The sequence below is a fragment of the Pterocles gutturalis genome, unplaced genomic scaffold, assembly GCF_000699245.1.
Source record: "Pterocles gutturalis isolate BGI_N339 unplaced genomic scaffold, ASM69924v1 scaffold8499, whole genome shotgun sequence".
Lineage (NCBI taxonomy): Eukaryota > Metazoa > Chordata > Aves > Pterocliformes > Pteroclidae > Pterocles > Pterocles gutturalis.
In genome coordinates, this window is record NW_010133279.1 from 76,720 (window position 1) to 99,506 (window position 22,787).

The 22,787-nt window shown below is 40.1% G+C and overlaps 1 protein-coding gene across 1 annotated transcript in view; it reads left to right on the plus strand.

Moving 5' to 3' along the window:
• LOC104467406 (teneurin-1) overlaps nucleotides 1-22,787 on the plus strand; it is a gene marked incomplete at both ends in the record, with an annotated part of 112,242 nt that overhangs the window by 68,608 nt on the left and 20,847 nt on the right. The window contains 4 exons of the mRNA XM_010081174.1: nucleotides 3,694-3,943; nucleotides 4,919-4,939; nucleotides 7,828-8,060; nucleotides 18,382-18,536. Coding sequence (XP_010079476.1) covers nucleotides 3,694-3,943; nucleotides 4,919-4,939; nucleotides 7,828-8,060; nucleotides 18,382-18,536 — 659 coding nt within the window. The remainder of the gene's footprint in view (nucleotides 1-3,693; nucleotides 3,944-4,918; nucleotides 4,940-7,827; nucleotides 8,061-18,381; nucleotides 18,537-22,787) is intronic.

Below are 22,787 nucleotides of genomic sequence, written 5' to 3' on the forward strand. Positions count from 1 at the left end.
TAAAATCTATTTCCATCTGCAAACTTCTGTTAATGAAGATTCACGCACAGATGTATGGCTGTCAGGTTTTTACAAGTTCTGCTGTTGAATGCACAGCTACAGTATAAATATTCCAAATACAAAAGGTCAGATTTAGTTTGTAAATTATCTGGATTTCTGTTTTGATTTAAAATAGTTTGACATTTTAAACAGTGGCTCTTTCATACCCTGTCTTATTGGTTTGTATAGATTGTCTCTTTTAAATGCCAGCTATTGACATTTAACACAAAGAGAAATCTGACCTCAGTCAGCTCAGCCCCCGACTGCGAGCCCCATAGTCTACTCCTTAGTGCCAATTTACCACTTGCATAGTTTAATTTCAAGACTAAATTGCCGGCAGTAACTCCAATTTATATGACTATCTGCTAATTGCAGTGGATACTACTGTAATTCACCCCATAGGTACTAACATGTTTGGAGATTTTGTAAAGTATACAATTAGAACCTGAGCAGGGCTAAAGCATGGCTTTCCTGAGCAGGGCTAGATGGTGACAAATTGCTTCCTGGCTCCATGTCACCTCCCCTGAAGTCACCTGGGCTGTGCCTGCTGTCCCAGCCCAAGAACAAGGATGGGGAACGTGCAAGTCCTGATGCCTGCTCCTCGTCCTCACGTGCTCCCACTGTGCTGGGCTGAAGTCGGGGGAAGATGCTGAACATCTTTATCCATTACTTACAGAGACACAATGCAGGGAGGGGAGGGCATAAGCAGGTCTGGCTTGATTTCAGTGGGGCTCTTCTGTTTATGGTTTGCATGTGAGAGCATCTCCAGTGAGGATGGCAAAGCCCAGCCAGAGCTCAGTGATGTCTCAGATGTTCCTCATGATTATAATGGGCTTTGAGCAGGCACACCTGGCTTGAAAATAGGAAATAGAAAAGCAGTTGGGGCAGAAAAACAATGACTATAGCCTAGTTAGTGCACACCTATCAGAGCAGGCTGTAGGCTCCTATTAAAGCAGCAAAACCAAATAATGAACTGTGTTAACCAAAAGGTTAAAAATGATGAGTGTGCTTCTGGTCTTGTCTAGAGTGAACTGCTCTCCCATTTCAGATATATAAAATGTGCTTTCAATAAGGACAAGAATAGGATTCAAACTTAGAATTATACATTTCAGATTTATCTCCATGCCACCATGAGTGAAATGAAAAGCATGAGTAGCCTTGTCAAGTATGAATATATTGAGATTTTTCACTTTTAATTAAAGCATTCCCTCTGCGTGCATGAAGAGCTGCTCTTCTTAGAAGCATGAAACTTGCATCTGTGTTTGAAACACTGTCACTGGATTAACTGTAAAAATAGCACTGGAATATAGTATAAATGTCTTTCTGAAAATTCTCTATTGCAAATTACAATTTTGTTTTCAAACTGAAATTAGAAGTGCTTTACTTGGTCAGTTGACTAGTCCTGAAGAGCTTTTATCTAACTTCAGCCCCTAAGCCTTGGCTTCCAGCAGGTCTGCTGCTGTGCACAACGTTCCTGCTGGGAGACAGGGTGGATGTACTCACCTCCATCCCCATAAAAGCTATTCATTTTAGAGATGTTACAAAATAAACTCAGTATAATAGAAAAGTTGTGAAAAAAAGAAATAGATGCAATTTTACAGAATTCCACTTCATAGCACAGTCTAAGCTGGTGAGGTACAAGTGTTGACATGCAGAAACCACAGCAAGTAAAAACTGTTTTCTGTTGCCACATGTATCTTGAAAAAAAAAAAAGGTCCAATTCCAGCAGCATAGATGTGAAATAACATGGATTGTTCCAACGTGGCTGTCACTGGAAACTCAAGCTTTCTCAGTGTGTACAGTTTTGCATCAATCTGACTGTTCGGTTAACAAAGGATCACATCCTGTTCTCAGCTATACTAAACTGCTCTTTTCCTACTTTTTTTTTTTTTTGCCCCCTCCAGTTTAGAGCTTTGATCACTTCTAATTCCTGAAATAATTAGAGTTTAATGCTTTCTAACACAAAGGTTTTGGTCACTTTGGAAGATCTTCAGGTCATTTCTCATAATGAAGAAGAGAACACATACCATAAATACTGGGTCCTGGATAGAGTCCTTTAAAGACACCTTTATCTCATGAATACAAATGAATGTGCTATTAACTTATTCTTTGAATTAGTTTTTTCTTCTGATGGGCAAGGGTGTTGATTCTATTTTTATTTATCTGGGGGAAGGAGGAGTGGTTTTGCAGGGACTTTACAGTGATTTCAGCCCCAGTGCAACACAGCACCAACTAAAATTAAAGCAGCAGCTCAGAAGCCTGAAATCAAACACATGGTTACATTTGTTGACAGCATAACATATTCTCCAGAGTCCTAATTATTTACTGGCATTTGTATGAGGCAGTTGAAAATATTACCTTTACATTGCTAATTTCAGACAACAAGCAGCATCTTCGTTTCATAGTATTTTTGTCTGGTGCATAAGGGAGGCTGTTGCCATTAATTTTACTGGTGTATTTCCAAGATGCTTTTTTTTTAAGCCAAATATGTATTCAGTCCTCTATTGATCAGAAATATTTTTTTTTAAATATTAAAAAAGAAGCTCTTCAAAAGAGCTGTGGTAACACTCAGTAATTTCCAAGGAGAATTTTAGCTTCAGACTTACCTGAAAGCCACAAAAAATAGTTTAAAAAAAAGCTGGTAGAAACAGTACATAAACACATTTGCCATACTTTGTGAAAATTCAGATACCTCAACATGTACTCCCTGCAGTATCTTAGAATATGAGTGTAAGAGTCCTCCAGAAAATATATTCCTTTGTGCCACTTCTCTGATGAAGGACTGGGCTTTCCAAGGGACAGAAGAGATCTTGGACTGTGGTTTAAAATAATACCAATCTTCCATTGAGAAATAGCCAAAGTCTTTCAATAACTTGTCATTTTAAAGGTGCTTCTTAACTACTTTATCACATTGTTATTTAAAATGAACACTACAGGTATCAGCTTGATAAAATACACATTTGTACTGGTTCTGGTATCACCAGCCTAGTAATTGGGAAGACTTTCAACAACATACGCTGCAGAGCAGTGCTGAAATACTGGCACACTGCAAAGTTGTTTTAAACTTTATGGCAGAACTTAATATATTCTTGCTGGTAAGAAGTTCACTCATGCCTCAGAATTACTCCTTGACTTAACTTGGCTTTGCGGCACTTGGCACCATTTTATATACCATGAAGGACTCGCATTTAAATGTGAATATTGATTTTGTACTGCCACTCAGTGCTCTTTTGTGGAAAGTGCATAGTACTCCTGCTATTAATCTCCTTTAATTAAATATTCAAACTGCCTAAGAAATTCCTCTGCTACCTAATAAAAATTTATGAATAAAATGAATATTAAAGTAGTAATCCCCAAGAAATCTGATAGCACTGCAATTAGCAGTCAATTTGTTAGAGCATTAACCAACCACGAGTCCCCCTCATGATGTTGGCTTTTTATAATAGCCACTAACCACTCATCAACAAAATGGTGATGGGGAAGCTTGGGAAAGAACAAAATTGGAAGAGATTAGTGGAACCCTGTGACAGTCTTTAAAAGATCTGGTGTTTGTTCCTCTTTCGCTAATCTGATTTTCTAGGGGATTGCACAATACAAACCTGCAGAATGCTATACATTTGTTTTTTTTGTCTCTGTTTTCTCCCCTCCCCTTAGGAATTGTACATAAAGGAAATGGTGAAAACATGTTCATTTCCCAGCAGCCGCCAGTCATCTCGACCGTGATGGGCAATGGGCACCAGAGAAGCGTCTCTTGCTCCAACTGCAATGGTCTTGCGCTCAACAGCAAACTCTTTGCCCCTGTTGCTCTTGCTTCTGGGCCTGATGGTAGCGTGTATATTGGTGACTTCAATTTTGTGAGGCGGATCTTTCCCTCTGGAAACTCAATTGGCATATTAGAATTAAGGTAAAAAAAATAATTAGCTTTTTCTGACTAGTGTTTGTTATCATGGCTGTGATATGCCTATAAAAAACTACGGTGAGCATTCTTTCACCTTTAGAACAGATTTTGCATAATGAATTTCTACAAATGTTTGTTATCATGGCTGTGATATGCCTATAAAAAACTACAGTGAGCATTCTTTCACTTGTAATTTAAAGAAGTAGCCAGGTTTAGTTGCCTTGTGAGCATGTGTCTCATCAACTGTCGAACTCATCAAAAGACTTACACTTACTTTGAAGTCATCATTTAAAAAGGGCACCTTAAGTGGCCTTTAGAACAGATTTTGCATAATGAATTTCTACAAAGTGCAGAATTAATAAGAGCTAATTTTTCTTCCCCTGAGATTTTTCATAAGTTTTATCAAAAAAGTTAAAATATTCCATGAAGTGGACTTTTGACAAAAACTCCATGATCCCATAGCAAATATGTGCAGTATCATGTCAGGTCACAGCACTATGGCTGCAGATAGACTTACTGCATTTAAAGTTAATACAATTAAATTCCTGTGACAGAGGACATGACTTGAGTTTAAGCAGACAAGAACAAGCCTGGCATTGCAGACTGTCTTGAGCTGGGTCTTTGCCCCTGTTAACGACTCCCTTTAATTATGACTCCAGCTTCCCATTCCCTTTCAGGGCCAGAGGGGAGGGCAGGAAAGATTTTGGGCACCAATAAACTAAATTTTTTACTTGACCCCCATGAATCTCCAACTAGCTGGCATTGCTGGTGATGGTGGGTGCTGACTGTTCCGAATTAACTTGGTGATGTGCAGGCAGTGGAAAGGAGGCAGTTTGAGAGAAAGCAGCAATACTGAGTAATGGGATAAACTGTTTTGTTGTTGATACAGCTCTGAGCAGTCACACAAAGAATACAGTTTTGTTGAGGACTAACATTTGTCTTTTTCTTTTTTTTTAAAACTGAACTTACCTGTCTTACTAGGAATAGAGACACAAGACACAGGTAAGTAGAATACAGTAATGTGTGAACCACCTTTGAGGAATCAGACTTACAAAAGTCCTTCTAGAAATCTGGATTCAAAGAAACACTCTGAATTGAATGAATATAAATGTTAATGAAAATCACCATTGTTTACAAGTAAATGTTTGATTTGTTCCCTTTGAAGGGCTGAAGTCCCCCTGTAAAATCAGCAAACAGAGATGGAGAAGTTTAAACCCAAAAGCAGGAAACGCATTTCATAGCTGTCATATTCATTTCATGTGATGTGTGAATGATCATAGATACAGCCAGCCAAGGAAACTGGAGTTGTAGCAACAAAAAAAATTATTAAAAAGGCTTCAGAGCCACCCAAGAGGACTGTGCTTTAGCAGCTCTAGGATGCTGTGAACTCTAAGCTCTGCCACAGTTCCAGAGGGTGCACAACAGACCCCAGACCCGAGGACTGTGTCACAGCTCCGTCCTTGCTTCTGCAGCTCAAGCAAAAGCAAGTGGCTTCCCCCTGTTTCCAGTTCACATTTTGGCATTGCAATGCAGGGGTTTCTTGAAAAGAAAAATTGTTTCCATTTGCTTTCATGCTAAACTGACCAGTATCTGTGTAAAATAACCAAGAGCAGCAAATTGAACTTACTCTTTAATGCATTCAGAACATGAATCAGGTTTTACATTCAGGGCTGTCTTTTGTAGAGTAGAATTTTTTTTAATTCCTGCTCACTAGTACTAGTTTCTTGAGATGAGCTTAAACTTTAATTAAATCAAGTTGTAACAAGTACCCCGGCCCTATTAATTACAATAATAATTACCTCTGTCAGTATTCTGTCCAAGTGAAATCATGGGAAATGGGAGGACATCACTTGAAGTTAATGTAGTCTTTGGGCTTTCCTTGAGCTGGGTTTCCCATCTGTTCCTCAGCTGTGGGAATATCTCTTTCCTTACATTTCCCCCTTCTTTCATTTGCACACATTTGTGACGAAGGTCAACTTTAAGCTAGTCTAGCTTGTGGCCCAGTCCTCAGAGATGCCAAGTAGTTTCTGTCCCTTTTTGGATGGAGAACGAGAACTGAGAGCACTAAGTCCAAGCTCTGTCACATTTATCATGGTACAGCATTAGCCTTATCACAGATAAATGGAAATAAGATTTCAGCTGATCATCTGTTAGAATTTTCTTAGCAATATAGAGAGTACTCAGTAGATTGCTAAAATAAAATGTAGAAGTAATTTTTACATTGTTTTGCAACATTGCTCAGTAAGATGGAACTGTCTAATAGATGATTAATAAAGCTTAGTATCTGCCTCAGCCAAGCAAAAGCTTCATAATTAAAGAGGTTCCATCAACCTGAAACCGATCAGTAAAATAAGTCAGTATCATCTCAGCCATGACATATCTGTCCTGGAGCTTCTGCCAGTTCTATTTTATCTAGATTCTTCTTTTCCTGGTTTGTTGTGGCGTGAAAATCCAGCCCCGCAGAAGGAGCTGTACGCCGGGTGTTGTCAAACCCACCACAAACAGAACTGACACAGCTCAGAGGAGTAACTCATCTTCTAATTCTGTTGCAGCAATCTTGAGTGTCAGTTAATTGTACCGATGTTAATAGAATAGAATCATTAAGGTTGGAAAAGACCTCAAGGATCATCAAGTCCAACCATCAACCCAACACCACCTAACTCACTAAATCATGTCCCTAAGCACCACATCTACACGTTTCTTGAACCCCTCCAGGGATGGTGACTCCACCACTCCCCTGGGCAGCCTGTTCCAATGCCTGATCACTCTTTCAGTAAAGAAATTTTATCTTTAACAAAAAAAAATTTACTCTTTTTTTAATCTGCAGAGCCTATAGGAAGGTCCCATCTAGAGTTACATAGAATGCAGGCAGGTGAGCATCTGGCACAGCTGCCTGTCAGAAACCAATTCCTTCCCTAGAGAAACACAGCAGTGATAAAAATACTGCCTGAGCACCTCAACACTCTGCCAGGCATTGGCCACCACTCTGCCTGTGCCCATCTTCCACCATATCAGTAACCAACTGTGTGATTTAAAGGATCTACACCTTTCTGGATTTTTATTTTATTTTCTAATCAGGCCTAAACCACAGTCTCCCCAGGCTCAGGACACTAGCTAGCATGGTGTGCCATGTGCTTAGACAGTTTCCTCAAACTGGAAATTAACTTTTCATTGAAAAAGAAACAAAAAAAAAAACTTACTGGTTAATAAGACACAGCCCAGTCATCTGATTAGACTTTATGATCCTCACCATTTAATTAACATATGTAAATATTTTTAAATAACATTTTATAATCTCAATAACACACTTCAGTGCGTGAATTATGGTGCATTAATTCATGCCTAGTTGCACTGATAGTACTTGGCCTTCTGCCTTGCTCCTGACAATACAGTCGGTGTGAATTAAGGCACCATATTTCACACCTTCATATTTCCTAAGGTTTAGAAACAGATAAAAATAACCAAGAGCAGGTACTTGTGCCCATGCAGAACAGTCTGGTTCACTTTGTAGATTTGTTTTCAGTGCCAAGAGTACTAGGACTCTGCAGGTACAGAAGAATGACCTTGGTTTTGACAGTAATAATTACAAGCTGAAGTCAGTCCAGTTAGCTTTATACTGGGTGGCTTGGTACTGATGGACAGACTAACTCCACCAGTACCACTGTCATCATAAGCTCATTATCTGGTATGCAGCGGACTGGTCAGGCTCTGCAGCTTGTACTGGTTCCTTCCTTCTCAGCAATGGTGCTTGTGTGAGCCGCATTAAAGCTCCTCCCACTTACAACTGTCATCTCCAAATCACTGAGCAGATGTTTTCAGAAGTGTTATGCTATCTTGAACAGAAATTAGAAAGAGACAATTTAACTCGATGCTCTTCTCTTCTGTTTTAGTACAAGCCCTGCACATAAATATTACTTGGCTGTTGATCCAGTGTCAGAATCCCTTTACTTGTCGGATACCAACACAAGGAAAGTCTACAAAGCAAAATCTCTCATTGAAACAAAGGATCTGGCTAAAAACGCAGACGTGGTGGCAGGAACAGGGGATCAGTGCCTTCCCTTTGACCAGAGTCACTGTGGAGATGGCGGGAAGGCCTCCGAGGCCTCTCTCAACAGCCCAAGAGGTAAGAAAAGAGCATCTCTGAAGGTGTTGGTTGCCCATCATTTCCTTCTGTTATTTAGAAACTCAGATGCAACTGGATGTACAAAAATGGGTCTGAGGCGATGATTTAACCAAATATAAGCAAGCAAAATCATTTCATAAAGCTCACATTTTTAACACAACCAGTCCTTTTATGCGGGAGAAGCATGAGCAGCAGGCTCCAGCCAGCATCCTCTGAAATACTCTTTCCAAGTGTGGCAACACTCCTCTTTTGTTACCTTTCAATTGAAAGGTGGAAGCATTTCATTATATTTAACTTTTAACCAAATACTATGGTTGCAAAGTCAATTTTTATATTTAATGCATTCAGGGGACTCTTGTAATGTTAATGGAGCTTACTCAGACATTGAAGTTAAGGCTGTTCAAATCAGGCAGACAGCAAACTCAACTTTGCCTGTGGAATTCTAGTTTGTCCTTCCTCATTAAGTGCACTTTGCAAAATACGAGCATCTCACCTACTGCACATGAAGCATTTTGTATTGTCACAGGCAAAACGCGCGTGAAGCCTTGAATCCCCACCAGCACCACCATTAATCCCTTTGCAGGGTGCATGAGTACTGTGATCAAGGCTCTGGATTAGGTGCTCTACAGCAGCTGATCACCCCCACCTCCCACTGAAACCCCTGGAACAAAGGGAACTCAGCAGCTCCCATGGCAGAGCCCCGGTGGGCTTTCAGCTGCCCCCCCATAGCACACTGCTCCCTCCTCATGACTAGCTCTAAGGAAGGGCTTAGATTATTTTTCATGAGCTAATAAGGGAAGGATATATATCAGTAGGAAATTAGAATGGATATCCAGGTGGAAACGTCTCTAAGACAAATAATCCTGTTTTAAGTCTTAGCAAGACACACATTGTAATTATAGAGTAACTTTAACATGTCTTTAACGATAGAAGGTGTAAGTACAAATAAATGTTAATCTTTAGGCAACTAATTAATGTAATGAATCCATTCTAAAAATAGTAGAAAACAAAGGTTTTCAGATACTTTAGCGTCAAAACGATCGATGTTTTATTGCTGATTACAATTTATTATATCTAATTATAATACAATTAGTTCTTCCATGTTATTTCTTATTGGGAAGTATGTTGATGAAAATTTATAATATGCTATTACTTTAAATACCCACGCATAGCTGGCTTCCTTAACAGAAGTTTCTCATCATAAAGAAATTAAGAGAAATAAGTACAATTCATGAGTTCTGGAGCAGACAGCAAATATTAAAAAAAAAATTAACTGGTAGCAGACAGTGACTCCTATCTTGGCAAATTCAAGTAATGGCTCCCGGCTGCTTTTGATTTATGCGTCTACTCTAAATTACATCAGTTTGAAATTGGCAGATTTGTTATGTTTTAGATTTTAATCTCAAGGAGCTATGGGCTGCCACATGCCATTTTTGTACATGGCCAAGCAAAATGCAGCAGCAACTTGGAGTCACAATTAGCTGTGTATTATCATTTGGCCTTTTAAGTGTGTGTCCTTGTTTTCCTTTAAACTCTAAGAGGTTGAAAAACCTTAGAAAGTAGCAGGAAGTACTTGCCTGGTACCCATAGATCTGTTGTTTATTAAGAAACCTCTCACGTACTTACATACAGTTTTAGACATCCTTTTGGATCACTTAGTTTGCTTGTTATTGGAATAATTGTTAAGTCAGAAGATGTCACATTTCTACTGAAATAGCATTCAAACAGTATATGCAAAAATATTTTTTTTTAGGCAGCAGGAAACTAACACAAATTTTGGTGAGTCCACAGACTCACCAACATCTTATCCATGTTTAAAAATACTTGAACAACAACAAAGCAACACAATGTTATTGAGTATTTGACCACAGATATTTAAAAATTGCTTCTAATTTCTCACCTCAGATTTTTACACTGCAAAAATAGGTACCTGATAATGCAGATAAAGAGTAATTGCCAAGAGATTATTAAAAATAATACTTTGCATTAATCAATGACCAGACAAGATTAGTATTTGTTTTTTAAGCTGATATAGAAAAACTTCTAGCTTTTTTTTTCCATTTGCTCTTATTTTTGTCCTGAGTATTCCTTTTTTTCCTGTTATGCAGGAAAATAAATTTACCTCTTACTTGGTAGAAAGGTAGTATCTGAGAAAGAACTCCATTTAGTAGCCATCTACCCTTGGTTAGTTACAGCTCAGGAGCTGTATTCTCATTTTTGATACCAGCTGCTTGTGACTCTGAATAACGGTTTATCTATAAAACTGAGTTTATCCGTTTGCAAAATTGATAAAAAATACCTCCTGTGTAACACTTGTGAAACTTAACCCTGTTTGGTTACATCCTCAGAAGTATGTAAATAAGTGGAAATTCAAATACTCTTACTTTTCTGAGTCAAAGTTGCTTCAAATACTCAACTTTTTTTGAACTCAATGATTTTTCTGCTCCAGTGGACATGCAGATAGGTTTTGGAAGAGTCCTAGATTATTATTCAATAACTTGAGGCTTTCATCAACTTTTATTTCTCATTATCTTTGTTTGGCAAGACTGCCTTTGCCTAGTGACCAGGAATTAAGTGTCAGATGGAAAAACATCATGAAATCACACTAATCAGTTATGATTGGGGTCTGTCTTCCACACCTTTTATTTTGCAGGTAACAAACACGTGTAGCTTTGTTCACTCTATTCCCACTTCTCTGTGAAGGACTAGAAATGGGGCTTGGTGAACATTAATCTTACACTATTGTGTGTTGAGTTGACTTTGAAAGATGCTTTTAAACATGCATGGGTGATGTAGTTGAAATTTGAGCTTCAATATTTTATTTTTACTGCAACTTTCTTTAATTCTGCAGAGATCTCAGCCTAATGAGTCATGTAATAGATGACCAAGTACTTAAGCAGAATGTGAAATGATACAAGATAGGGACATAAAATAAGATCTGTGAGAAGCTGAACACATTTATTACACAAGAAGATATTGAAAATGAAGAAGTAACTACACAGGTTATTAATCATTGACTGAATTCCAATCACTTGAACTTTACCTAGTGACAGATTTTAATTTTGGGGTGGGGAATTCTGTTTGGTGGGTTTGGGGATTTTTTGATAAGAAGTATTTATGGCACATCTAGTCACCAACACCATCATTTAAACAATCTGGATCAGTATTTATAATAAGGCACTAAGGGATAGTGTCCTCTTTTTAACTAGATTAGTCATTGAGTATTGGCACAGTAAGAAGCCCTCAAATTAATAAATACCTGGGAGTTGTTCTACTTAGCACTGCAAAGCCAATGCCTTGATCGAAGGCATTAAACACTTACCCACCCTGCCCTTCTGAAATCGGTGGGCTTTAGACATGTAAATTAAGCTTGGAAAGTCAAATCTATTGACAGAGACAGGGAGAGGCTGAGACAATCCAGTTACCACATTTTTGCTGAGCTAGTGTCTCTCAGTCAGTGTACTAAAAGGTGTCTTGGGTTAACATCTGCTTCCAATTGCCTTCTCTTTGTGACCACCTCAGGGCATTCACACAGGACAGCTGTGGTGGAAGCACAAAGTTAACCTGTGAAAACTGAGTTCCTCCGATGACTGAGCCCTAAGCGTCAGCAGTGATTTACATTTGGAAGCCCAAGCACTAAATCCAAAGATTTAATCATCTCAGGTCCTGCAGTGTCTGCTTTTTGACTCCAGGGTCCAGACCAGGCTCTAGAACGACAAGATAGATGCCCACACTGTCTGTGCAAGCTGTGTGTACAGTCAGTGCCTCAAGAAATTAAAAACTGCACACTGGGTACAGAGGCAGCACAGCAACCTCACTACAGATGCAGTGACCTCAAAGGAAGCACCAGGGAAATCTGTAAGGCTGGAGTAAGTTCTAAATCCCATGCATAAAAACAATTTATACACAGCTTTAGCAAAGAACCTTTTTCACTCAGACCCATGGCCACGAACTAGCAACACAAATGAAAGCTTGAATTAAAAATCAGTTCTGCAGTGGAGTTTTATTCATTTTGCTTGAAATTACTTTACTAAGGAAATACTACTTAAAAAAAAAAATTGTTTTGAAAATGCATTCACCCCAGCAGCTTCCATCCTGAAATAATCAGTCTTGTTGCTCACCATCTGCAGCAATACTTTCTAAAGTAAATAAAGCTGTAACAACAACTGCTCAGATTAAACCTTTACATTTGTCAAGTGACAATAACCCATTTCAGGCCTGCTCCTGCTCAGCTAAAAGATTCCTGTTACATTCAGTAGGATGCAGACCAAATTCCCAATATAGCCTTTTGTGAAAGCAAGACCCCCTTGTCGTAGGTAATGATCAATACTATTTATTCAGCAATGTTCGCTATTCTATATGTTCCTATACATTCCATTCTCAACACTTACATACAATTCAGAAAGGAAAGCAGGATGGGGTGAGATGTTTCATTAGCAATATATAAAGTAAGAAGTAGACAAACCAAGGTGATTTGCAGCCTCAAATCATTGTCATGTATGTATCACAGAACAAGCAAAAAAAATTACCTCTGCCATTTTTGATTCAGCAAAATTTATTCCTTTTCTCTTCGGTAGTCTTAGCTCCCTATGATTGCAGAAGTCTGGGAATTGTAGAACATTTAAGGTAAACTTTTTTGGACAGCAAGTTTCCCTAAATTTCATCCAACCTTCATCTGAATGCATAAGTTATTCACTTTTCTGCTAACTGTTATCAGTAGTCAGTATGACCCCAGCCATCATGTCTCAGACTGGAAGCAGGACATTTTCATTCACAGTCAGTAGTTAAAAATGTTGTTTGCTCCAACCCTACTGTTACGCATCTGAAGAGAACACCACTCAAGTGCAAGTCGTGTTCCAGCTGACAAAGAACTGCTGAATACTCTGCTGCTAGTACTGAGACAGTAATGAAGTAAAGATGACAAAGATCACAAAGCAACAGACTGCAAGTCACTTGAATCATATTTGGAGTGGTGTATTATGGTTACCTATAAATAACTAATTGCATAAAATTGCTTTAGTAGCTTCTAGATGGCAGCTTTAATTAAAAGCACTGGAGACATTTAGAAGTTTAGAAATGGATGGCATGTAATTTGCCCTTTTACCAACCATAAAATGGTAATTAACCAATTTGATTCACTTCTTCCTACTAAAAGTTTTATGAGAATCACAAGTTCCTTTTAAATACAGTTTTTCTTCAGCAGAAGGTGGGATTCTCTGTTATTCATCTTCACCAGTAGTTTTAGATGTTCTTTTACAAGTTCTTCAGAAGCTTAATTAGAAGATTTCAGTGTAAAATACTTGTGCAAAGATTTTATCTGAGCAAAAAGTGTAAAGTAGAATTTCCAGAAGCTCTAGCTGCTGTTCATTGTGTTCCCAAAAAAAGCCTCTTAGAATGCAAGTGTGTTACAACATGGGGGGGGGGGGAAAAAAAAATTGGGGGTGGAATATCTTAATGGGGAATTTCTTTTATTCCTTTTAATTATATTTTTAGCACTGTAAGCTTAGCTCCCTTAACATTGAAATGCCAAAATTCCTAGACTGAAAGATCATAGGTATAATAATCATATGTACTTTGAATTTAAACCTATGAGAACTACAGGCAAAAGTGATCAGTTTGCTCTCAAAGTGTTATTTGCATTTGTAATTGAGCACTTGTGCACACTAGGGCAGATCTGTCAAGGGAAATAACCCTTTAACCACAGTCACTCCTGAGGGCATCTAAGAGGAGAGGTTATAGTCAGCCTTCTGTGCTTACCACGCTTGGACCCAGCCCATCTACTAAGTACTATTCTGTGCAGAAAACAGTTACAAAGAGCAAAACTTTTTCTGCAGTCTTTCTTAGTATTCATGTGTGAGTGCACTAGCAGCAGTTCCATTTTAACATTAGTTAACAGAATTTAAATGGTACTGGTTAAAGGACCTCTAAGGTGGTATAAATATTGTTCCAAGATGTCTGTGCATAAATCTAGTGGAGATAGGTGTTCATAAGAGCTACTGGTTTATGATCAGGCACAAAATCTAGTTCTATATAAGACATTCCCAGGGACTAAGCATGACTGAAAACAGTCCTTCAGTACAAACGTGTTACTCAGAAAGAGAGATTATGTTAAGCCTTGAGTCAAAAAACAAGCCTAAATCCTTGCACAAGTTTTTGTGCTTACTCAGACATCAGTGTTTAACGAGGAATGTCATATCCAAGCAAGGCAAGTCTGCCATTGGTGCATTGGGTCACATTTGTGCCCAAAGACAGCATCAGTTGGCCATAGAGCTTAGTGCAATGGTTCCTTAAAAAGGGAGAATCAGACCAAGAGCCTAATACAAACTACATCTCATTGTGCAAAGAAAAGGTACCTAAAAATGACCCTTTTTACTCACTCCTGCAGTGAGCAGTGTTCCTGCTTGCACTCAGTGCAGTTCATTACACTCAGCATGTGCGTGTTTCCCCTCCGAGGTCCGCGGTGATTAAAGCACAATTGAAGTGCTGCATGTGATTTGATTCTGCATTACACCACACGTCAGAAAAGGATTAAAAATAAGCTCTTGGAGTACAGATTATGTGAAGCATCATGCAAGATGTGACAGGAGCATTAATAAATCCAACTCTCAGTGAATAAATTGGGACAGTTTAGCCACAAATCTGTATTTTGTTTTCCAATGGATGGGTATTTGTCAGCAAGACTTAAATGCATAAGTCATTTTTTTCAAATGGGTAAAGTTATGTTTTAGTAAACAGCAGTAAGCACTGGTTGTTGAACGTGTATACACCACTACTTGAAAAAATTGGCTTATTAGGAAGTACCAGAAATGTATTATCTTTAGTACAAATACTGAAGACATGGGCTTGTTTATGCCATCACACTGGCCCAGGTACTTCCCTGGCAGATAGATTGCCTTTCTGCAATGTCTGGAGAGCAAAGTGTACACTATTAACATTACAGGATCCTTGGTTTTCTTATGTAGTCAGTTGTTTGAAATCCATTCAGCAACACAGCTGAGTAGCTTTATTTCATTGCAGCATAATTTTTGATTTTTATATAATGGATGGTTTGCAGCCAACACAGCCATCTGTTCACAGGGAAATTGCGCAAAACAGAAGATGCACTTGCCCTAGTGATAGATCCTTGTGTTATCCATGGCATGGATCGGATCCAGGGCTGCACTACCAGGTGAGAAGCACAGCTCCTTGCTTACCATGCAGCACCACCCCCCTGCAAAGGCAGAGTAAGACACAGCCCATGTGTTGCGGTTCCCACCCACATCAGGTTTCTCATTTGAGCTGGGAGACACACTGGAAAACAAATCAAATCCCTTCTAATATTGCTCCATGATGCAATATCAATAAGGTTATAAACACCCCCAGCAACAGCTGTGTGCACACCACAACAGCCACATACAGTGGTTTTTGCTTGTCATACCTCCCCTGGCACAGCAGTGCAGCATGGCTTTTATTTTCTCAAAAGGAGCCTTGAGGAGGCTCCCAAGAAAGTAGCAGAGAGGCTGGGACTGAAAAGACCTTTGTCTCCAACCATCACACATCCCTGAATAAAAAACTCTAGAACAATTTCCTAGCAGCTTTTCCATCTACTAATAACCTATTAGCATGCTTCAGCTTTGGAGCATAAAGCTGATGGAGCAGGAGAGAGCCCGGGCAGGAACCCCAGAGCATCAGGACCTGCCTCAGAGCCCAGCTCCACCTGCCCTGTGGCCCCAAGCTGGGATAGCAGAGTCAAAAGAGTCGTCCTCATTTTCTGAAGAGAAAACGTGTCTATGTACAAACTAAACCACAAATTGTGACTCAAGCCTGGGGAAGCCTCTGCAGACTTCTAGCAGAAGGTGCAAGTCCTTGTTTTGTTCCTTTGGCTCCTGCCATGTGTGTTCCCTTAGAAAAACATTTGGAATAACCTCATTAGCTTTATGTATTAATTGTTCATATGGTCATTAATAACCAGGTTGGATTTCTCTTTGCTTCAGTGAGGGTTTTAGGGTGGATGTTTTAGCAGCTCAGTTTTATCAAGCGGTTTTGCAGTTTGCTCCACACACCTCACCTTTGTTTCTGCAGAAGCAGCCAGCCCTCAGCTTTAGCCCTGCACACACTCCTAATTTTGGCCTTTTCTGTGCATGGGTCTCTTTAGTGTAAAGTCTCTTGAGCATACATGAGGGACAGAGAGAGGTGACATCCTTTCCCAGCAACCAGAACGCACAGGTCACCCCCCCAACACCAAAACAAACCCTTTTGCTTTTCAGATGCACTCTTTACTCACCTTCAAACCTTCTCCAGATTTATCATTGGACTTCTCAGAAGCAGATGACAGCTGTGAGCTTGCCAGTCATTCTGTAGTTTCCAAAAGCAGCATTACTCCCTGATTAAAGAGCAGAGATCCTCTGAGGGAGCCAGTACCAAGGAGCCGTGATCTGCAAGCTGGCAGGGAGACAGAGCCCTAAGATCTCTCCCCTTCCTTTTGCCCTTTTATAACCTCCCAGCCTTCCCCCAGCTGCCCCATCCAGCCCCCCCCTCCAGGTGATTTCAATCCCCCGGGTGACATCTGTCCTGGAGAAGGGGACATTTCAGCGGTCAGCTGTTTCACATAATCAAGTGATGTAGCCTAACCCTGTACCCGAGGCACTTCAGCAGTCTGTAGGCATTTTTTGTGTCCTGGATGAAGGTGACAGGATGGTGAATACCCCTCTTCTAACGGCAGCTCACAGCCAGACGAATGCACTGAATTGACAATTTGAAGAATTAATTTCAGCTACCGACACTATGCTGACAGCCAGCCTGAAAGCTGAGTGTAGGAAGAGCCCTAGATGCTACAGTTAACCACTGTGGCCTTTGGAATTTTTTTTTTTTTTTTGTTATGATACCCTCAGTCCTTTGCAAGGCACCTAAATGTTACCTGTGGTGAAGAGGCACCATTGGGTGGGACCTGGGCAGTGGGGATGGGATGGCAGGGGGTACCCCACAGCTTCTCCCCCTGTGATGCCTTCCCAGCCTCGCTCGGTGCCTCCCTGTGGGCCAGAGGAAGGAATGGAAACTGAGTTGAACCCTCGCTAACGCCTGGCCATGACACAAAATCTGGTGTGGACGTTATTCCTGCATTCTCTTAGAAAAGAAGCGATTGTGGGCAGTTTGTCCTGGGACCCTGCCACTGGGTGTTAGCACTGTGAGAGAAAGCGTTTTACGCTCAAACTCCAGCCCCAGGCGTTTCCAGCTGCCAGGTACAGGTTTACTCAGGGGCTTGGGGAGGCTGTCCCCCCTTTTTCCCATCCCCGTGGGAGATGCGGGGTCCCCATCAGGCTGCCTGGTCCTGCCCCTGCCCCCTGACTGCTTGCTGTGCCTTGCCCCCAGATACAGCTGCTCCTGTGTATTTAAATAAATTGGATTAAGTATAAGGAAAAGGGGCTGGGAGGTGAGGGAATTCAGTTTGGATGTTTTTTTCTTTTTTTAATGGCATGTGGAATTGCTGTGTGAGATCCTCAACTGGCGTGCAGACAAGTGTTTTGTAAACTCAGAGTACATGCAGCCTTTGGTTGTGCTAAATGCAGGGGACAAAAATCAAGAACCATATAAGCCACTGTCCAAACCATCTGTTCAAGTCCTCTGCCTTTCATTTCTGTGGAGCAGAACATAAATTCATTATTAAAATAGCTTGGCTGTGCACAGCAGCTGCTATAATTGCAAAGTTATGCAACTTTAAATGGCAAATTTGGAAATAGTTTAAAGCAAGAAATTGAGCAGTTTTGGTAGAAAGGATTTTACAAACCTAACATGAATAGAAGTGCTTTTCTAGCTATATTTTCAGCATTTCAGGGAAAAAAAAAAATCTTACTTACAGTTCACACAATACAGAAAAGTCAAATTGAATGCAGGAAGAACTGGGGAGAAGGTGTTAGGCTGGGACAGACCAGGGCTGGGCATGAGTACTGCACACTGCTGGTGGGAGGCAGCAAGCCCTCCGTGCCTCAGTTTCCCCACTGAAATACAGGAGACCGTGAAGCATGGCATGAAGCAAAGTTATTGAGAGCCTGATTCTGTGTGTATAGAATTGCATTACAAGCAAAGCCTCTGCTGTTCTGTTCTGTTTCTTCCTCATATCTTCCCCCTTTCTCTGTAAGTAAAAGAGTCTGATATGTGGCTATGATCTTTCCATATACAGTTTGTATACATATACGGTAAGTAATGGGTAGGAAAAAAAATCATACTTGTTTTTTAATCAGTAGATTTTCAGAGTCTAAAAGGAGAGGAAACATTTTAAGCTCATACTCTTTAATCTAGATAATGTCAGTACTGACACTCTTTTTTACCCTTTCCCTTCTCCCAGGTATCACTGTAGATAAGCACGGTTTTATTTACTTCGTTGACGGAACCATGATTCGGAAAATTGATGAGAACGGTGTGATCACAACAATAATAGGTTCGAATGGCCTCACATCAACCCAGCCATTGAGCTGTGACTCTGGAATGGACATCACTCAGGTAGACACCTGGTTTTCACGTGTTGTCATTTTTCTACACATTGTGGAGACAGATAACTTAGTTTCTTGTACAAGGATTATATATCAGAATATTCTGGATAAATCAGATAATTCTGGACTGCGCAATATAGAGTGTATCTTCCATTCACATATTATTTTAAGATGTGCCATATAACTGCAAAACTATACACCTGATTTTTTTTTTCCAGGAGATGGCATATCAATGTGTAGAGGGGCTTATATAAAGAATACATACTGACTGCTTTAGAAAGTTGCTTGCTACTCTGAGATATATCTTCTAAGGAGTTTATCACACGCGTAGAGTGCTTTCCTTTAGTCCAGCATTCAGAGTGATTTGCTTGTGCTACGAAATGGAAAAAATATATATTCTGTTTACATCTCAGTCTGTTCCAAATCGTGGAGGAGCATTACAGTAAGTAGTTACACAACAGCGGTATCGTAGTGAAGCTCCTGCATTTCAAGACATTTCTCAAAGTGCTCTTCAGTTCTTATTTCAAGAGCGGTGTACAAGAAATTGGAGTAAAAGGCACTTATCATATCTCTCGTTTATGCTAAAAAAGATACATAGATAAACGTAACAGTACTCTTGGCTAGTCAGTGAGCCACACTTACAGACAGCACAAGGAAGGTATTGGCCTTTGCCAAAAAATAATTGAATTAATCAGCTTCAAAATGGGGGAAAAGCTGTCCTTGAAAAACCCTTGAGGCATTCAAGTAACGTAGTAAAGTTATATTATGGACTGTGTATGCCAGGATCCAGTTAATTTTGCATTTCCTTTTCTCCCTGCCCTTTTCTCAGTCCTTCACAATGGGAAAATCATGGTTAAAATACTTTGCATAAGAATGGTGAGAGCTTGTTCCTTGTTTCTAAGTACACATGAAGAGTGTGGGGTCAATATTTTGGGCAGTTTTTATCAAATTTAAGAGGGACAAATGATGGAATCTGATGCTGCTGTCACAGAGGCACTTGGGGATTTTATTGCTAGAGTCAAAAGAGAAAAACGTGTCTTCGTTCCATTTCACAGGTCACTGCACCCTAAGCGTTTGCAATCGCGGGCAGAGGAACCTCAGCTTCCCTGTTCCCAGCTCTGGGATAGACAGGTCTTTGTATTCCCACTGGTCCAGTAGATGCATCATGCCTCCATGTAAAGCAGAACAGGGTTAACTGGCTTAGTTGTGCTAAACCCAAGCTTAAACTAGCCTAGTAATTGTCTTAAGATATGGCTTCTGGGCACCTTGGCCGCTGCTCTGGCACCTCCTCTTGCAGAACAGCCAGTCTTGCCGACGCCAAGCAGGATCCCACTACAGCAAGCGGCGCTCCCCAGCTGGGGCACGGACGCGGCTCCGTTGCTGCGTACCAGCTGGCAGGAGCGATGCTTCACGGAACTTAAAGCTGCCTGAAGCACATTTGCTTGCTTCTTGGATACATCTAACAGCTGCCTGGGGCATCAATAACCAGATTAGAGATCTCCGAGGTGCGGGGAGCGGTGCCAGGCGCAACGTCTGCTCCCTGCCTTCTCCTTGTGATCTGCATCTCAGGCTCTACAAGTACCTGCTTTACTGGCCGTGTGATGCGTGGCTGTGTATTTGTGTTCAAATTTTTGCTCATTTCGCCCAGTAACAAAATCTCTCACTAAATCTGAAATGGTGAATTTTGATGGTTTGCAATTGCTTTTAAGAAATGCAAATACCCTTTAGCAAATAGGTCGCAGCAGGAGGTCTGGCAAATGTGGAAATAAAGTGATTTTATTTTTTAAATTGAAATGAAATCAAAAAGGTAAACTTTGTGGGCTGAAATGAAATATGCCAAATTGGTAAATAGATTTAAATAGCCTTCAAATCCTGGGTTTTGTTAGGTTGGCTACTTGCCAGAAACAGGTTTAGTTTACCTTACTCTGCGGCGTAGTTCCAATGCCGTGGAGAAAGGGCTTCTGCAAAATCATAGATAAGAAAAAGCATGTCATAGAGCAAAGTCTTCTTCATATTGCATTCAGCTGAGGTAGGACCTTCTTTTCATAGAAGGAGAATTTTTTTTTCCCCATGAACAATCCAGGTGCTTCCACGCTGCAGCACCTACGGGAAACTAGTGCCACACATTTCTCAAAGTTTTGCAAACGCTTCAGCATTCTGGGAAATCAAGGTATGTTCTTACCACATAGATTGAGATAATCTTCAGATAAATTGCAAACTCATGCCAGTCAATAAGCTGAAAGAGGGTAGATTTAGATTAGATGTTAGGAAGAAATGTTTTCCTGTGAGGGTGGTGAGGCAGTGGCCCAGGCTGCCCAGAGAAGCTGTGGATGCCCCATCCCTGGAGGGGTTCAAGGCCAGGCTGGATGAGGCTTTGGGCAACCTGGGCTAGTGGGAGGTGTCCCTGCCCATGGCAGGGGGTGGAACTGGATGGGCTTTAAGGTCCCTTCCAACCCAAACCATTCTGTGATTCTATGAAATATTCTAAACAACATAGTAAATTATGTCATATTCAAGTTTCCCTAAGAAGTGGCCAGTCTCATTTTCTAAGTCTAAGTATGGTAATACTTCCTGTATATTTTTCTGTCACTGATAGGTGAAGTCACATTGTTGATAATCTCAGTACATACAGCTTTTGGAAGCGCTTCCTGTTTGGAGAACTTGTTTTGTGGGGGTTTAAGTGAATCTGCTTATTGAAATTTTTTTCACAAAATCCATACTTTGGAGGTTTTTCACATACGCAGTAACACACAGACACAAAATAAATGCCAAAAATGCATGTTCTGAAAAGAAACTGTAGCAAATTTGCTCAATAGTTTTCTTCCAAAATTGTTGCTAATAACCAGAAAATTCTATGAAATAATCACATCCCCTTGAAGTCAAGCACGTTACTCTGAAATTATATCAATGAAAATAAGGGAATGATATTTTCACTTAGTCAGAAACAATTGTATATCCTTGCAAGACTGCTGAGTTTATTCCAGAATGGCATAAACATAAATGAAAAAATGAATTTGGCCCATCTCCACAAGTTATTTTTTGGCCAAATTACAAATGGCATTTACATCAAGAGAATGGGGCTTGCTCACAAATTGTGTGTTTAGAGGGACTTACGAAATAGGTTAATAAAATCAATTCTCAAAGCTAAATTTGTTCTGACAATAAAAATCAATTACTTGCTCCAAATCAATATTTCTTGATTTACTGAAGTACAAAAATGTACTCTTGAAGTAAACACATAGAATAACTGCCCATTGTGAAAACTACCATAGACGACAAGCTTTCACTTTAAGCATTCACTTTAATAAATGAGTTGAATATGAACAGGTTTAATCATTTATTCCAATATCAGTTTTGATGGAAACACTTCTTATTAATCATTTTATGTTTGCTCTTCACCACCTTCTCATTCTTAAGCGTAGTATTCTGCATTCATAACAGGGGGAGGGAAGGACAGCTGGTGTTGAAAAGATTGTACGTTGTGGCAAATAAACCACCAAGCTCTGATGAATTTCTTCAATCTCATGCTTCACTGTGAGGATGTTAATCTGAATTTAGAAGGAAAAGGGCATTCGGTTGAGGTATTTATATGGTATACCAGTGTTCTCGGCACTATTTCAGCATGTACAGAACTTGGATGATTTTTCTTCTCAGCACAGATGATTTTTGGGTTCTTCAATTAGTTAATAAGGAGCAAATCGAGAGAAAATGGCTCTTCAGAGATAGGTTTATGAGTATATATGTGTATACACTCAACACTCACCATTGGTGCCAGGCTTTTAGCAGACACCTACATTAAAATCAGTTATTCCAGTATGTTTCGTTCTGATAGAGCCGGTCATATTTTTTGAAAATGCTGCCTCTGAAACCCTGAACACTAGAACATGACAAAGAGCTAAATCTTAAAGGCAAAACATTTTTCAGGAATATCACAAGGTGATGCTGGCCTTCATTTCTTCTGTGATTTTTAATATTCACCTCACTAATCTACAGCACTAATACTATACTAATGTACAAACTATTGTAGGTACTCTAAACCAGGGAGATAAGATTTGGTCTAAAATACTCCTCCTGACTTCTGGAATTGCTGCACTGCTGACTGCTCTCCGAACTTGCACCAGCAGCAAGCTGGCTGGGGGGGACCAGGGTCTCCTGGCCACAAGGCACAACAGGATGCTAAGGGAGGAGACTGGGGTGGAGAGGGAAAGAAGGAAGAGAGAGGCGACCAGCATTCTGTTTCACTGCCTGATGAATTTGGGCT